The sequence below is a fragment of the Serinus canaria genome, chromosome 3, assembly GCF_022539315.1.
Source record: "Serinus canaria isolate serCan28SL12 chromosome 3, serCan2020, whole genome shotgun sequence".
Lineage (NCBI taxonomy): Eukaryota > Metazoa > Chordata > Aves > Passeriformes > Fringillidae > Serinus > Serinus canaria.
The window spans coordinates 69,489,621-69,508,155 of NC_066316.1; the positions used below are offsets into that span (position 1 = coordinate 69,489,621).

Consider the following 18,535-nt stretch of genomic DNA (forward strand, 5'->3'; position numbering starts at 1 on the left):
TTTTTTCCATTATTACTGTAAGTCAGCACCAATGAAGTTACAGATTTTTCCTCAGAAACATTTTGAAAGTGTATTTTTTAATGTGCCAGAAGTTGATAAAAATTAGTAGATGAAGTTACGGTTTAGTTTCCTCTTAATTCTCTCTTTAAATTGACTTTGCTAAGAAAGGCAGAACAAGCAAGAAACATGCATTTGTCTTCATCCTTTCCTACCTGCTTTTTTTGTTGTAGTAAATGTTAAGACAGATAAATTTCTAGTAGTAATAGTGCATTCAAATCCTTATTTGGCCCTTAAATTCATTCATCAAAACTTCTCGTTGGTAGTATTAGTCTTAATTTTTTATAGAAGTGTCTCGCAGAATATATAATACCTGTGTTTGTCAGAGCTCACATAAATCCTGTTCAGAGAAGTCATCTCTCCTGCAGCGGAGTGCCAGCTGAAGGAGCTGCCCTGGCTTTGCCAGTTCCAGTGCTGGAAGCAAATGACTCCTAACAAAACCAAAATTCCATCACATTCAGATTTTCCTTGTACCTCATCTGACTGGCAGGGGATTACCCCTTACACTGTATTATTTTTACCCACCATATTCCTTTTCATTTTTGTAATTTTCTGGATGCTGTTATTTCTAGCTAATGGCCATGAAAGCCTGTTACATAAGCAGACCACTTGCTTTCTCTATTTCCTGGTTTGCTCCATCATGGAACTGTGGTCCCCAGTGAGCGTTTTTCTTTGATTACCAATTCAGAAGGAAGAACTTTGATTCCCATGGGAAAGGAAGAACTCTAATAGAAGAGAAATAAAGCTGTTCTTTTCCCACCTCTACCCTTTCTTACCCACACCCCAAGATGAAATTGAATAGAGCAATTCTTAGCTATGGTTTCCTTAATTTCTGTTTTAAAATTTAGTGAAACTGACTTCCCAGTCATAAAATGGGTGAAATTGTTACATGTCCAATCACACTAAAATTGATGTTAATAGATGGAAAGAAATTATTACTGGATATTGGAGGAAGATCAGCTAATTAGTATCTATACATAGAACACACACACACAAATGTCACTCCCAATTTCCTTCACAAATTTCATTATAGCAAAGCAGCTGTTCTTGTTTCCAGAGGCATTTTGTAGTCTTGTGTGTTAGAGGTCACTTCTCTGGAAGGCAAAATACTCTTTAATTCCTTTCAGGAATGTCCCACTTTGGTTAGCTCATATGGTGGTGTGTTAGTGAGTTCTACAAATGTTTCCTGTGAGAAAAAAATCCTAAGGTAACTGTCAGCAGTGGGAATGAGTCACTTGGTAGGATTGCATCCTACATTTGAAATCTGACCCCTTGCATAAAACCAGGAGTTTGGTATTATGTCATGTAATGTTGTCCCTTGTCTCTTGCTCCCTATCTCTCCTTGTTCCAAGAGTTCAAACAAAAGAGGGTCTCCCTCCCTGTAGTGCTTGTCTGCATGCAGAAGCACTGGAAACCAATGCATTTTAGCTTTCAGCCATGCTCAGATGTGCATGGATCACATGCATCCCTTTACATTCCTTTCCCTTTCATGCCAAGCACTGTAATTTGGTAGGTGCTGAAGGCAGACTGTCCTATTCTGACATGCCATTACAGGAAAAAAGCAACCAACCCCAAGAAACAAAACAACAAAAAAACCAAACCAACCAGCCAACAAAACCCCAAACCCAACTCCCCATCAGAAACACTTGGGTCCTTTTCTGTTCTAAGAAAAAAAGAATTGCTTATTATGTGTGGCCAGAGGGGTTGGGGAATACACCCTGCCTCTCTGTCAGTCTGTAGGCAGCAGAACTCTGAACCTATTCAGGAGTGCCAGTACATGCCTGCTTTAGTTGATCAGGCTCTTTTCTGCCAGACACAAGTCCAGCTCCTGTGAGAGCAATTCCCCACTATTCCTTCAGAGAGCTCTCTGTCCCATGCCCTGCTCCATAATGCAGGCTGGCATTATGCTACACAGTCTCACTTGCTGCAGGCTGGCATTATGCTACACGTCTCACTGTTGCAGGAGCAGTGCTACACATGCAGCAGATTCTGCAGCTGTGTAACACTGCTCCTGCAGCAAGTGAGACACTCAAAGCTGGCAAGTAATGCTGCAGGCTGTGCCAGGGACAATGGGGTCCTCCACCCTGTTGACACCACAGTCTGACAATGCCTGCCTCTCAGCAGTACCAGGCAAAGTCATCTGGACCAGATCATCGATCTGTGCAAGGGCAGGCAGGCTGCACATTCCAGGTCCATGCCTTGACATCCAACATGAAGGTGGGTTTGCCTGTGATTAATGCAGAGGTGGCTTGGACAGCACAGTCATCCGGGCAGCCTCCTGTAAACTTGTCAGTCACTTCTCAAGCTGTCCAAGCATTCCCTTTCCACCTCTCAGCAATATATTCAAGAAGAAGCCCTTTCATATAGTTCCTCCACCACACAGAGTGGTTGATCCCCAGATCAGTTTCTGTGTGCTTTACACATCCCCCAACAAAAACTGTGGAAGTGACATGCCTGTTCATACACCTCCCAGAACACATTCTGACCCTTCTTTGGGTCACAGTTTTAGCTCACATGATATTTAAGGGCTGCAGATACAAGTGCAGCCTGCTTAGTCTGACCCCAATAAAAAGGTCTGATCAATAGAGAAGCTTATTCAGGGCCGATCAATGTAACCAAGTGGAACAGCTACTCACCTTCCTGCTGTCATAGTTTTCCTCTGAGATCACCCTGCCGTGTGACTGAAGCTTGCTATTTTGAAGCACATGGGTACAGTTCCCTCTCCAATCATTTTAATCCTGAAACCACAGAGGCTGTCTCACCATCACAGGACTCCTTAGGAAGTCTGCCTTTCTTTTCCTTAGTTCATACCACTGGTGGATTAACACTTAAAACTTATGAAAGCCTGTTTCACCTTCTGCTGTCAGTGAGGGCCTCATTTTGGTGGCAGTCATAAAATCACTGAATGATTTGAGCTGGACAGGTCCTCTAAAAATCATCTAGTTTCAACTCCCTGCCAGTGGGCAGGGAGTTGAAACACCTTCCACCAGACCAGGTTGCTAAAAACCCTATGCAACTGGCCTTGAAAACTACCAGGGATGGGGGATAATTGGATAACTTGTTTCAATGTCTCACCACCTTCAATATTAAAAAAAAAAAAAAAAATCCCTATATCAAATGTAAATCTATCCTCTTTCAGTTTAAAACCAGTGCCCCTTGTCTTGTCACTACGGGCTCTAGAGAAAAATCTGTCATCATTAGAAATAGGCTAGGTCTTGATTGCTTGTGCTCTTGTCTACTTTAGTTTCCAAAAGGCTTTTCCAGAAGTCAAAAATGTAACTTTTTGGTATAATACTATATTTATATTGTGTTCAATTCAAATTACCTTCCTAAGTGCTCTTTGTTATGTTAATGGCTCTCAGGGATGCAAGTGCCCTCCTCATCTTGGATGCCAGGAAGGTGTTGACTTTTTGTTGTTGCTGTTTTTATCCTGCACAGAACAGACCCTTTCATAAAGTTAATTTCTTGACATCCATACCTTAGCTATTCCCAAGCCCCAGAGCATGCCTGGCATTTTTTGAGTGGGGTCTTCCTCTGGTCCTGCATGCTCTGGTGTAAGCTACTACTGCTGGAGGTGACAGGCAGTGTGTACATGCTGACAAGCATTTGACAGGTTTCTGACCAGCAGCTGGAGCTCACTGACATATTACAACACACCTCTCTACTTGTTTTTCTCAGCACCCCTGGAGATTATGGCAGTCACTTAGAATAGCAAGAATAAGTAGAATTGGGGAACAGAGGATTCGTCTCATTTTCCATTGCAGCTGGTGCAAGTTCCAACAGAGGGGTGACAGCAATGCCCACAATTAAAGTACAGCCTGCTGTCTTCCTGTGGGTGCTCTGGAGAGTCCCTTCACTTCTGCAGAGTAAGGATCACCAAAATCCCCTAGGAAAGCTTTCCAGGATCATGTCCTCCTAAGAACAATTTTTTTTTTTGAAAGGTCATAATGCCTATAAATCAATAGCTAGACATGTATCTGCATCATTAAACATCTACACAATCAGGTTAAAAAAAAAATTTACCAAGCAAAACAAATGAAGAACCAAAACCCAACCAAACTAAAACCAAAACAAAACAGAAAGCAAACAAAAAAACCCCAAACAAACAAGCCAAACGAAAACCAAAACTAACAAAACAAAACCAAAACAACACACATTTTAGCTATGCCTGAAGAAAGCAAGACAATATTTTAAATCCTTCACTCAGCAGCCATCACTTTGAGGCTATGGAAAGGTACACCCTACTTAAACTCAGCTATTGGGTAGCTGTTGCCATGAAAGAAAAAGTGTCCTGGAATATGTTCCTGCTGCCTCTTCAGGGCTGTCTTTGTCCTGGGCTCTCCAGACTAGGTTGGGAGCAGACAGTACTGGATGAACAGTAGCTACCTGATCCTACAGCTTTCCTGCAGACACGCACCTGTGTGTGGCTGTCTAAACACATAAAAACAATAAAAAATCTGTGTACTACACAGTTCATCCAATAAGTAGGGTTGGAGGAAGCACATTTAATGTCACCAGTGCAAGTGGTTATTCCTGAGATGCCTGTCCTAAGTGACAGTATTTTCCTGAATTAATACAGATGAGAGCTTCTAACCCCACTATGGTCTGACCTTTACCCAGCTCCTTACAAAGTGTAAGTATTAAATATCCACCTAAATGCCACAGTGAAATTGATACATGACAGTCTGAGATTTCATCTTCCTCTGCATGGTTAGTTAAACAGTAAAACTCCACAGTACTACACAGAGCTCCTCACTGATCTGTATTCTCCATGAGAGCAGAGTATCACTGCCATGGTTTACTCATAACTTCCTGACACACCTGGTGAGAAGACTGGCCTGGCTGAAGAGAGAGCTTTGGCTGGAACTCTGGAAAAAAAGGAATGTTTATGACCTCTGGAAGAAGCGGTAGGCAACTCAGGAGGACTACAGGGACATTCTGAGGTTATGCTGAGAGGAAAGTGGAAGAAACTGGAACTTAACCTGGCTACTGCCATAAAATACATTTAAAAATGTTTCTATAAATATACTAGAAACAAAAGGCTGGCTAAGAAGAATCTTTTATTGGATCATTTATTGGATGTGTGTGGGTGGAAATGTACTGACAAAGAAGGTTGAGGAACTTAATGCTTTCTTTGTTTCAGTCTCTAATAGTAAGAGCAGTTCTTCTGCAGGTACTCAGACCCCTGAGCTGGACAACAGGGAGAAGAATGTAGCCCCCATAATCCAAGGGGAAATGGTCAGTCACCTGCTGTACCATTTAGACACAAGTCTATGGTGCTGAATGGCATCCACCCAGCTGTGTTAAGGGAGCTGGTGGAAGAGCTCAGGGAGCCACCTTCTATCATTTACAGACAGTCCTGCCTCACCGCGGAGGCTCGTGGTCACTGGAGGTCAGCCAGTGTGATGCCCTTTTACAAGAAGGCTTGGGAGGAGGATCTGGGAAACTATAGACTGGGCACCCTGACCTCCGTGCTGGGGAAGGTCCTGGAGCAGACAATCTTGAGTGCATTGTATGGCATGGCCAGAAAAACCAGGGGATTTGGACCAGCCATAACAGCTTTGTGACAGGGTGTGGATACTTAAAAAAAAAAAAAAAAAAAAAAAATCAATCTTGGCCAAAGTGAAAGCCATCAAAAGGCATGGGAAGCCATCAATTGCAAGAACATGGAACAAAGCTTGCAAAAATCTATCCATTCAACTCCCAGAAAGAGAAAAGATGGACTTACAAACACTCTGGAAAGAAGATAAGATCAAATCAAATGCAATTGGACGAAAATAAAAAAGAAAATTGGGAGTTTTAGTGACTGCAAGAAAGTGGTCTGGGCGGAAATGAAGTGCAGTGCAAAGGACCAAAAGAGGACAAAACTCACCTCACAGATGTTGCAAAAGCAGGGGAAAAAATCAAGGACGAAGACACAACTTGTAGGGGAAGACATGAGGGACATGGCATGCATACTTAAAAAAAAAAAAAATCAAAAATCGCTCTTTGGAAAAATGAAAGCCATCAAAAGGCATGGCATGCCATCAAGTTCAGGAACTTGCACCAAAGCTTGCCCAATTGATCCCCATTGAAATCTTGTGGAGCAGCAAAAAAAGACAAACACTCTGCAAAGGAGATATGATCAAAAGAAATGCAATTGAAAAAAAACCCAAAAAAACCCGGAAAATTGGGAGATTTAGTGACTGCAAGAAAGTGGTCTGGGCAGAAATGAAGTGCAGTGCAAAGGACCAAAAGAGACCAAAACTAACCTCACAGCTCTTGCAAAAGCAGGGAAAAAATCAAGGAGGAAGACACATCTTTGAGGGAAAAATATGAGCGACATGGCTTGGATACTTTAAAAAAAAAAAAAGCAAAAAAGAAAAATCTTCGCAAAAGTGAAAGCCATCAAAAGGCATGGCATGCCATCAAGAGCAGGGACATGGAGCAAAGCTTGCCCAATTGATCCCCATTGAAATCGCAAGATTTCGTTTCCCTTCCCGAAAGGGAATTTCATTTCCTTTCGGGAAGGGAAACGAAATCTTGTGAACCTGAAAAGAAAGACTTACAAACACTCTGGAGATAAAAGGAAGGTTCTGCTTGAACAGCCTGATTTCCATCTGTGATCAACCAACCTCCTTAATGAATGAAGGAAAGACTGTGGATTTGTCTACTTGGACTTTAGTAAAGCTTCTGATATTTTCCACAGCATCCTTCTTGAGAAACTGGCTGCTTATGGCTTGGACAGGTGTATCATTCACTGGGTAAAAACCTGTCTGGATGGCTGGGCCCAGTGAGTGATAGGGAATGGGGATGGTCTTTTCTCCCAGACAACAAGTGATTTGACAAAAGAAAAGAGCATAAAGTTGCACCAGGTGAGTTTTCGATTGGATATCAGGAAAGATTTCTTCACTGCCAGGGTTGTCAAGCATTGGAACAGGCTGCCCAGGGAAGTGGTGGAGTCACCATCCCTGGAGGTATATAAATGGTGTGTAGATGTGGCACTTAGAGACAAGATTTAATGATGGGCTTGGCAGTGCTGGGTTAATAGATGAACTCAATGATCTTGTCTCTTCAACATAAACTATTCTGATTCTATGATTCTCTGTCACCATTAAGTTTTCCTGCTTAGAAATATGTCACTTCAATCGGTATCCTGCTGTATTCTTGGTATAGCAGCAGCATATGTAAGCATGGAGTTGGTACTGTTAACGTTTAATTAAGATTAAATAATGAAAAAGGAACTTTACATAATTGAAGGCTTTCGTCCTGCTTCATGAATACAGAGATAAAACAAAGAATGCCATTTTGCTTGATGTGATGTCAGCTTTAAAGTAACCTTTATGATTAACAAAATTAGACAGCAATTAAATAGTGATCAAATCAGTCTTTATTGATTCATTATTTATAAGAAACTTCCTGGAAATGTAAGTGTTGGATCTTTTAACTTACAGTACCACAAGACAAAGCTACCAGCAAAAAGTGACAGGCTTTATTGCATGATTATTGATGTACGCAGCAGAGCGAGATAACATTCTGACACAAGCCCTTAAAAAAGGGTACTGTAATTTTGTTCAACCAAAATTCATATTTAACAAAAAAATATGTTTTTATGCAAAAATCTTAAGCTGCCACATGCAACCCCTTGTTACTTAAGTACATCCTGTTTGGGCACTTTTAAGTTTTTCCAACGCCTCAAAATAACTTTGTATTTTTCACTTTCAGTTTTGTCAGATAATTTTTTTACGACTACCCGCATAACTACAGCAGTTCCTGTTTCTTTATCTTCACCTATTAGGAGATCCAGTGTGTCACCAAGTTTTACCTGGAAACAAAAAGAGAAGATGAGTGATTATAAACATTCCCTGGGGAAATCGCTGCCATCTTCCTTTCTTTCCACTTAATATTCTTATCTCACAGGAGAGGAGGAAGGCAGCCAATACCAGACCTATTATAGATCCTCCAACAATGAACTTCTAGGAAAGCCATGGCAATATGCAATTACATGTCTCATGACCTCCCCTGCCAAGACCTTCATGCTCAGTGTTATAAAACCAACACCTAACTCTGTGGAAAAGGTTTCATGTATGTCTTTATTTCCTGTCAACACAGACACAAACCAGCAAAGTGCAAAGTTCTTCCTCCTGCCTTTAAAACGGTTTAAAGTGTTTCAAAGAACAGAGTGCTCAGCAAGTGCCTGTGCTCCTCTCAAAGGTCACAGAAGCAGTACACCTCTCATAAACCAGCCTTAACTCTATGGGATCAGGAATCAAACTTCTAATCATATTTGATGACAGTAGCCACCACCAAGGATCAGCCTCACATAAAGAAAGGGTTGGTGGAAGTACATGTCTGGTGACTCTTCTGGCTCTCTCCTAACTGTGTGCTCTATTACAGGTACAACAACCTCCTCTCAGCTGCCCCAGTTTCAATCCCTTTCTATCATCAAACCCTCTTTTTCTTTAATCATGTGCCTGCTCCACCAGTATCTCAGATTTAATCATTCCTACTCCATCAACCTCGCATAGCGATATCATCACTTCCTTCAGCAACTTAAAATGTTCTGTCCTTGCTGCCTTCTCATGACTTGCAGACTTAGATTTGACTCTCCAGCCCCACTAGTTTCCTGTCTGCCTTAGGGAATAAAGTTTTACCCAGGGAACCATGGTCACACCATCCCCCCCCAGATGGAAGTGGTGTTAGCAATGCTGTGCATTCAGCTTTGCAGAGTGATCTATATGGAGATTTAGATATTTTATTGTACTATATTAAAAAAATTAAATTTAAAAAAGTCTTACCGTTCTACTTTTCTTCCATAGTTTTTCTCCATTCAGCCTGAGTTCATTATTGTAGAATGCATCTTCTATTTTACTGAAGAAAAACAATGTTTTATTGCAATTACAGTGTGCAGCAAACAAAATGCAATTGTTTCTTTGCAGAAACACAACACTGCCATTCATAGGCAAGGCACATTTCTACACCTCTAATTTGTGTGTAAGTGACACCTTCACTTAAGGTCAGGACAGACTTGAACTGGAAGTAAAGAAAAGAGCTTTCACAAATATTAAATGAAATAATAGCATATAGTTGCTCTGTGCTAGAAAAGCTGTTTCTAGAGGTCTGTCTCCTGAATATCCAATAAATAATATCCCCTTTCTGCACCAGCCAGTTTAATAATTTGTCAGTGATCAAGTTATACTAATATTCTCTTCCAACAACATAGTGATATCAGACTTCTGCAGGGTTGCATTAGATCAAACACTGTGATACATTTATAGACTGCACATTTACCTGGTGGACCTGTGAAGCTTATACTTACCAGCCCCTATTTCTTCATTCATTAAATAGTGCATTATTTTACTCCCTCAATCTCAAATTAGGCCTTTTCGTATTACACAGTACAGTATTTTGCATTTCCTTAATTTTAAATAAATAGGAAGTGATTACAAAATGCCTCCTCAGCAATCTTAGAAATACTGCAGACAGGGAAAAGCAAAATCAGGCTGTTTCAAGGGAGGTAGGGTGAAATAAACAGGAACATCCATACATCCAAAACATACAGAGAGTCAAAAAAGCTACACCAAAAAAAACCCCCACAAATACTGCGTTAATCCAGCAACAAAAACTTATTATAAGTCAAATTTTAGATGCATGACATCTTTCTTGGTAGCAAGTTGTTTCTTCTGTACTTACTTTCTTGCCATGTCTAGACCGGCTTTCAAGATCACATCATATCGAAGAGACTGCACTACTTTTTCAAGATCCTTGTAATCTTTTACTACATTGGGGTCATTTTCAAATTCATCTTCAAAATTACTTTCATCTTCCTCCTCTTCCTCCTCCTCTTCTTGTACGCTTTGTTTGCTCCTTTTAGAGCTTTTGCTGCTTTTGTTCCGCAGAGAAAGTACTGAGATATACTCTGGAGAGAGTCTTAGTGCACTGAGTCTGAATGGGGAAAAACTGAAACATCTTCTGTAGTTTGCTGTGCTTGCTTGACAGCTACAGAATAAGCTTCTCCTCCAAGTGGGATACAGTTTATTTGAGGGAAATTTCTCCCACAGTCCGAACCAGACATTTAATTTTCTGAAAGTGCTGATGGGGAGTCTGAAGCCAGTCATAGCATAACCTAAAATAAAACAAACATTCATATGTAAAAATGAGCAATTACTTTGATGGATTGGAAGGATTTCCCCCCATATGGCATAACAGCTACTACAAAAAGATGAGTATCCAATTCCCCATGCAGTGATGCATCACCTGAAAGCACAAGGCTTTAGGTGGCTTTATGATCCGACTTTCTCATACACTGGCCAACACTACGAAGAGCTATGACACCAGATGAGAAACAAATGGAGAAAAGCCCAGCAGAATACTCCGTTTGTAATTCCTTTTCTGGTGTTCAGTATTAACTGTGCAAACACATTTGTGGCACTTCCGTCCCTACATCTGAAATACAATTCACAAAATACACAGTAACGCTGCTATCTGTGTCATAAAAAGCACAGGGAGATCTCTATTTATCATGAGTCATTGCCAATCCAAGCAAGTTGCTGAGCACTGCATGCAAGCAAATCCAGAAAAGCCGAAAGCTGCTTAACCTCCGTTTCTGCTTGGACCAATTGTTGACCATTCAACACTCCTGCGTGGCGAATCGCTGCACAACGTCCCCCCCTGTTTCTCCAGATGGGAACTGGCGCCGCGGTAGCGCTCGGCAGAAATGACACGGCTCTATGTACCGCAACAGGCGTGACACCAGGAATGACACTGGCAACAGCAGGCTCACATGAAAGCTCCCCGGTGCTGCTGCTCCTCTCTCTGACCGGGGACAAGTAGGTGGAAACACCCCCAAAACCCCCCAGATGTCTTTCAACGCTCTCACAGAAACTGATTTCCAGCCCCTTCTGGCTGGCTGCTGCACTGGCTTTTACTGTGATCTCATACCCATGGAAACACGTGTTTCCTTACGAGATTAAGAGTCTGTTTTCCCCGCACCCAAGTGACCCCTGCCGAAATATTAAAGGACGCGGTATTTGTGGCTGAGAAAAAAGCCCTGATCAATGAGAGCAATTACTGGCCATATAAAAATAACCACACCTCCCCTGGCTTTTTTCTTGTATCTAAATATGTGAACTTAAAATATATGGCAAATGGTTTAAACTGTAGGACGGTACAGCGACTGCAGAAGACACAGGCCTCTCCTCAGCTCGGGGGCAAATTCCAACAGTTATTTGGAACTGCAAAAACGTGCAAACAAATATTATTGCAAATATCATTTGCAGAAAGTGCAAACAAATATTACTGCTTCCTTTTAGCGCTCGACCTTAGTTTGTTCCGCGCAGGCCAGCGGGTAAAAGCGGGCCAGGAGGGCGGTGAGCCCGCCCGGCGCAGCAGGCGCGCCCTCTCCGCCCCGCTGCAACCCCCGGGCGGGCAGAGCCCGGCCCGCACCCCCTGACCTGCCGGCGGGGCGCTCGGTGGCGGCGGAACCGGGCGGCCCCGCCTTCCCTGGCGGCTGCCCCGGGAGGCCGCAGGGGTCCGGCCACCGCCCGGCCGCCGCCGGCCGCCGCCGCGACCCGGCCCCGCCACCTCGGAGCCTTGGCGAGCCCGCCCCGCGCGGCGGAGGGCGGCCCGCGGGCGCGGCGTTACCTGGGTGCCGGGGCGCCTCGGCCCGGGCCGCGCTGCCGTCCCCGCACCGCCGCTCGCCCGCCGGAGGCGGAGCCGGAGCCGGAGCCGCCGCAGACCCGGCTGGGCGCCCTCTGCCGGGGCCGGGGCTCGGCGGACCCGCTCGGCTCCCGAGGCGGGACGGGCAGGGCGGGCGGCGCGGGGGCCGCTCCTTCTCCGCCCCGTGCCCGTCGGAGCCGAGGCGCCTCTCACGGATTCGCGGGATGGGCAAGGTTGGAAGGCGCCACAGTGGCCGTCTAAGCCAATCTCCCTGCTCAAGCAGGGTCACCCTAAAGCAAAGGATTGTGTCCAGGCAGTTGCTGAATATCTCCAATGAAGGAGACTCCGCAAGCTCTCTGGGCAGCCTGTTCCAGTGCTTGGTTATCCCAGCAGTACAGCAGTTCTTCCTCACGTGCCGGTGAAACTTCCTGTGCATCAACTTCTGCCTGTGCCCTCGTCCTAATAGTAGGCACCACCAAGATAAAGCTGGCTCCATCCTCTTGGCATCCTCCCTCTAGATATTTGGGGCTGCCTCTCCCTTTCTGCACTCTGTGCCCGCTGGTTTGGGAGCAGAGGCTGGAGGGAGCTGGGAGAGAGGCGGGAGGGCAGCGGGCTGTAGCGGGTATCCTGCCGATCCCTCCTCGGCAAACCGGGAGGTTCCACGGGGGGAGCCTTCTGTGCTTGGGCCACCTCTGCCTGTCGTCTGCTGAACGACTGGTCAGCCACTGATGGTCTCCTGCTCCACTGAGATGTGCTGGAGCTGTTTCCAATTATCATTTCCCCAGCTTTCTAGGGAAGGTATTTTTCTGTGTTTTCAGCCCCTCATGCTCTGCCCAAATGCCCAAACCAGAAAAACATTAAAACCTCTCACTGGGGAAATCACTGCGGCAGATGCACGTTTTCCAACCACAGACTGATTTGAAGGGCTTGGCCACCATGACAATTTAATCCAAATCCCTCTGTGGCTCGTGTCTTCCCTTATCCTTCTTACTTTCCTTCACATAACATCTCCCTCTTTTACTCTGCATGTCCATTACTGGAGATAATTAATAATTGCTATTCTGTGGAGCTCAGAAAGGGGATGGAGATGTCCATCCCCTCTTCTGCCATCTCCCAGATTTCTCCATGCTGTGCACCAATCTCTTGGTGCTTCTGAACGCTCCGATTTCTCAGCATTTGGGGAATTCTCTGTATCCATACAGAGCAGGCACAGAATGCAACCAGATTGGTAGCATCTTGCCCTCATGTAAATGGCTGCACAAGGTTAAGGGTAATTTTGGCAGATAGAAAAGCTCCTCAACTTTACAGTTCTGCTTTAAAATGCTGGCCACCTCACCTGACAGACCAGTCATCCCTTGGAAAAATACTGGCAAATCTGAAAAGTGATATAACTGCAGAACTACTGCTGAACAGCAGCTATGCAATTAGCACTGGCATTATAAGTGTTTGTTTAATTTTTCACCTGTATAAACTTTGTCATAAAGTGTTTGAATGGGAGGTTTTTACATCGGGGACATTTGGTAATGGAGCAATTAATAGGCAAAGCTATTTCCCCTCCTTATAAACTTCACTGGGAAGAAATCTCTGAACACCTTTGTGCCTTTATGTATTTTGAATGTTCCAGTGCTAAGTTCTGCAAGATTCTGACCAATTTCAGTTGAGAATATAGCCTCTAACTTTTTTAGCACTTTCCTCCTATATATCATAAAATATACATACATACTTACTGAGGGGGTAAAAAAAGAACAGTAAGAGTAATTTACTTGCATTCATAGTGGCACAGAGTGAGCCAAAACAGAAAAGAATGTCAAGAGCAACATGGATTCCCTCAGCAGAAATGCTACCTTCTCCAAGGAGGAAAAAACCCCTCAGCCAAAACCCAACAAAAACCACCCCAAGCCTGTCTTTCCATGCACCCCATTCTCTGCAAATCTTTTGGAGTTTGATTTGTCTCTTGTAGGATCAAAGTAATGATCTTACATTGCTGAGAATGAAGTTAACTTACTCTTAGTAAACCAAAATATAAGTATTATTGCCTTTCTATGTTGTTCAGGTATTACACATCCTTGTTACCCCTTTATATTGAATGGCAAGGTAAAAAGTGTGTCTGAAGTCACCCTTGTCTTTTATATTTTAAAATACAATGATACAGTGGCATCTCACAGAAGCAGAAATTAATCAGATGCAGAGGAAATGCGACTTGGTTGTCATGAACAGGCATCACAAATCTGATTTATCTCATCATTTCGCAACCCCAAACAGAGACATCACCTCTGTCACACTTGCATAATTTCCTAGTCCAGCTATGAGGGCAACTGTACCAGTTGTACAAGTTGGAAGGTACACCATGTTATTATTACATCTCAGTCGTGAAAGCAGGTGCTTACCAAAGTTTTTTGGGATTTCCCCTCCCCCACACCCTCCCAGGATTCATTCAGCCCTGGATTGTAGATCAACTTCAGTGTCTCTCAGGTCTTCTTGTCAGACTCCCTCTGTGCCACAGAGTTGAAGGATCATGAAAGGGAACTTCCAGCCTGGGTCAGTATGTGCCTTTTTTAATTAAAAAAATGCAAAAATTAAGTTAAGAATGATTAATCCTGCTTTATATAGATGGAACTGTAATTACAACCAAAATGTTCCGAGGGGGTAAAGACCTCAGTGTAATTTTTCTCAGTCTACCATTAGATGGCAGTGAAAAGCTCCTCTCAAAGCTGTCACGGGCTCAGGCTCCCTGCACAAGAGGCTTTGCTCAAGCATACACAGTCATAACTATCTCTGAGCAGGATGTTCCTTAAGCTGCTTTCAGGTGACTTTTTTTTTCTTCTTCTTTAAATATAAAACCTCAGCAACATACAGTCAAAAGTTTCGGTTTCAGTAAGAAACAGTGATCATTCATCTCTGGCAGATATATGGTGGTCTAGTTTTCTTTAAATTAGTCTGACCAAGATGTGTTCTTGCCATGGCTATTCTCATAGAATTGTTTTTTGGTTGTTTTTTTTTTTTCCCAGTGGAGTCATCTCCTCTCTAGGAAGGGTAATTCCTCTCTTGTTTGATTTTAATTTTGTATATTTCACTATACTCCCTATGCCATTCACTCACAAGGAGATTAGTCTTTTAGGTTTGATAGCTCAGGGAGAAAACTCTCAGTAGCTTTTGAGCTGTGTGTTTAAATCTATAACTGGGAATTCCCTCCCCACTGCCTAGGGTTTTTTGTTACCTTTGTTTTCCTGCAAGGTCAGTCAAGTGACAGTGCTGAATCTGCTGACACTCATTGCATCTCCACCTAAAGAGCCCCATGCTGCCATTTGAGTGCTGTGAGTAGCTCTGACTAACATTCTGCAATGCACATCTCACCAGATCACTTGTCTCTGCAGATTTAGCTCCAGCATTGCACTGTGAGGCCACACGCTTTTTAACTTACAGGGCTCATTTCAAGGTGAGAAGGTGACTGGACAGTGTTCTATGCATATTTATGCTGCCTGGCCAAACAGAGTGTTCCCCTATGAGCATCACCTTTAAGTTTGTCCATATTCATTTGAATAATGAGCTTCCTGACTGCTAATTCACCTCTTCCAATGTCACACCTATTGTAACTGCTTAGATGTTCTTTTTTCTTAGTCCATAGCCTAGAGACAATTCCTCTAGTTGGTTACTTGCATTCAATCTGTGACCAAATAATCCTGTCATCTTTTTCTCTAAAGCCCCCCTCTGAAAAATAACCTTTCATGCAGCAGAATCTCCCTTTCCACCTCTTCCAGTGCTGCCTTTTCAACTGACATGCTGCTCTAAACTTCCCTTTCTCACACATTTGCCCATATAATCGACTGTGCTATCTTTTACTATAAAACATTGTGTTCATTCTCTTTAGGATGCCTTTAATGTATTCAGCTCCTATCCCAGTACACAAACTGGGATAGGAGCTGAATACATTAAAGGTATCCTAAAGAGACCTCAAACATCTGTTTCTCTCTACTTACCAACTCTTTGTGTTGCCATTTCATCTCTTGTAGTAACAACTGCATTATGAACGTCTGTCCATTTTTTCCTGCAGTGATGTTGGCATCCTGCACAGAGAACCCCTTTCCAGAAGTGAGCAAGGTTTCACAAAGCACCTTTACTTGCAGTTTACTTATTCCTTGAAAACCCATCTTAGACATTAAAGATGGGTAATTAGGGGAGTAGGGGAAGGCAGATGAGTTTCAGGTATTGTTTTGTATTTCTTTAAGTGATGGAGATATAACCACTTGTTAGTGTAGCATTCTCTCTTTTTCCCCCCATCCTTTTCACTACCTGACTAATTTGGCTTTTGTACTCTTACTATCTTTTAAAGTAGGAGGCCACATTGAGCCATAATGGGAAAGAAGATGGAGGTGGAGATTGCAGATTGCTCTGAGTAGCACTGAAGAAGAGATGTGAGGCCACTCCATCAGTCAGAGCATGGTGAACCACCTAAACCAGAAACACATTGCTGCCTTGACAGTGAAAACTGGTGTTATGTTACATCAGTGGTTAGCAAGTGGGAGGAAAACAGTGAGTAACTTCCTTCAGCCAGTCTGCTATTAAATCCAGCTACAACAAGATTAAGAGCTCTGCAGTTTCACTGATAATTCTTTAGTTTCCCAGTTTGGTGAGAGCTTTGCAATGAGATTTGTTTTGTTGTTTCCCCCTCACTTTCTTGTTTGCTAATTGTCTAAAACACAGTAATTTTTTGGAAAAAGTTATTGTGTTGTTTCCTAAGACAAGATTTGAGACTTTCATTCATTCTGTAGTGAACATGTTCAAGTCCTGCTGGTGTTGGTTGCTGCTCTAGGATTTATCTGGCTACACTAACAGTGGGTGGCAAATGCAATAAAACCCAAAACCAGTCAATTAAGCATTCATTATTTGAACCTTATTTATTAGCCATAAAACAACACAGCCTGTGAGCAAATGTTAAGTAGTTTGAATCACTTGTTTACTTCTGTGTTTTCTCTGTATTCTCCTCAGATTAATGTCTTCAGTTACTAGAAAATAATGTTCTCTTTTCTAATTGATAGCAACTAATTCAAGATATACACATGCAAGTTTAGCATTATTAATTTCCAGTGAGAAAATATCAATTGTTCCTGCACTTGTGGATAATTAAAGTTTCCTTAAAACAAGCAAACTAAAAGCCCCAAACAAAACCAAACCAACAATATTTTGTGTCAGGTTTGCTTTTAAAAGCAGAAAAAAGGCTGAGCAAAGTACTTTAGCTTCCAGTGTGACTCAGGGACAAAGTTTTCTTGATTAGCATCTCTAAACAGAAAAATGTATCTGTTTCAATGCACCTTTGAGATACACACACACACACACACACACACACACACATAAAGAAATAATATCAATAAAGGTGCAATAAGGAGGGATGGAATTTCAGAATAATATTTCTTGGTGTCAAGGCTGTCCTGCCCTTTCACAATGTCCAGCTCCAAAGGTGTAAAAGATGTGTAAAATCACATGGTAGGAAGATCTGGGATGCTTTATCTCCCGGGGAAGCATGTCCTTGCAACATTAGCTGTTTCAGCTCTGGGTGTTCTCATCACTGCGTGACCACTCCTTCTCTGAGCCTTGCATAACGATACCATGTGATAAAGTATTCACCATTTAAAAGATACATGAAGTCTTAACACTCCTACTGATACATGATACATGTTTCCTTTCAGCAGTTCCTCTTTTCAAATCCTAGACTGTTCCCTTTTCCTATTACGAAATGGGAAGAAGACCTGATCTACTTTACACACATTTTAATCCTATTTGTTCTTATTTTGGTTTATAATATTGTTTCTTCCCATCCAACTTTGTATCTTCCTGTTTATCAGATTTATCCATGGTTCATTCTCATTACTTTGTTATCTCTGCCTGTCCTCTACTCAGACTAGAAATTACCCAGAAAAGATTACAAAAGAATAACCCCTTCAGGATGCCATGCAGCAGTCATGACTAGTAATTAATTCTGAACCTAGGTACTCCATAAGACAGCTCTCTTTTCATACAGACTCTCTTCTTGATAACTGTGGGTAAAAATCTGCCCTGTTAACTGTCAAAGTGAAGGCAGTAAATAAACAACAGAAACAAACAAACAAAACCAAACCAAACCAAAAAAAACAAAAAACAAACAAACAAACAAACAAACAAACCACAAACCCAAGGAAACAATAGCAAACAAAAAAATGGAAGCAGAATACAAGACCCAAATTGCAAGGTACAAGTGTTCAACATTTCTCAAAAGAAGATAAAGACTTCCCCTGCTGTCAGAAAAAAATGCTTCATATGTAGGGCTGAAAACACAGGTCTTGTAAAGTGTCAGGGATAGAAGAAATCCAGCAGTCATAAACTAAAAATGATGATTAAAATGACTAATAAGGATGCAGAGATTTTCAGTGTGTATATTTTCATTTATGTGGAAAGAAGCATGGCAAAGTAGCAGTATGGTATGAGGATAACTAACTTTTTATCCCCAGGTAAGAGAGGTAATGCAGAATATCAAATCCAGTGAAAGAAATTACAGCTAGGGTTCAAGATAATGGTAAGAAGAACTTGGCTGCAATAACTGAAATTACTAATAAGTCTTATCATAGAAGGAAAATTCAGGGAGATGGGAAAAGTGCTAACTTTGCACTATTGGTCAAGAACTGGAATGAGATAATCTCAAAACTGCATCAAACCACAAACAAAACAAAACAGTTGGAAAAAAAGTGTTCCTTCTAAGCTGCATCAATGGAGTTGTTGCAGGATGAAGTCTTATCTTGAGTAGAGTGTGCTACTTTGGAAAAGATGATCTAATTAAGACAAATTTGAGAGAGTACAGAGGAAATTGACA

The 18,535-nt window shown here is 42.4% G+C and overlaps 2 protein-coding genes across 3 annotated transcripts in view; one reads left to right on the top strand and one right to left on the bottom strand.

The window, feature by feature from the left end:
* SEC63 (SEC63 homolog, protein translocation regulator) overlaps positions 1-18,535 on the top strand; it is a 564,354-nt gene that overhangs the window by 445,148 nt on the left and 100,671 nt on the right. The gene's annotated exons all lie outside the window — the stretch shown is intronic.
* Positions 7,409-11,762, bottom strand: MTRES1 (mitochondrial transcription rescue factor 1). Its single transcript, XM_030236465.2, has 4 exons — positions 11,680-11,762; positions 9,730-10,162; positions 8,835-8,907; positions 7,409-7,861 (listed from the first exon to the last, which is right to left on the bottom strand). Exons 2-4 carry the CDS (start codon positions 10,152-10,154, stop codon positions 7,685-7,687), a joined length of 675 nt encoding a protein of 224 aa, XP_030092325.1. The 5' UTR covers positions 10,155-10,162; positions 11,680-11,762; the 3' UTR covers positions 7,409-7,684.

Coding starts and splice junctions, on each gene's coding strand:
- MTRES1 (XM_030236465.2), bottom strand. CDS start 10,154: ATGACTGGCTTCAGACTCCCCATCAGCACTTTCAGAAAATTAAATGTC. Junction 8,908..9,729: donor GGTCTAGACATGGCAAGAAA/GTAAGTACAGAA, acceptor GTTTTTCTTCAG/TAAAATAGAAGATGCATTCT. Junction 7,862..8,834: donor TATGGAAGAAAAGTAGAACG/GTAAGACTTTTT, acceptor TTTTGTTTCCAG/GTAAAACTTGGTGACACACT.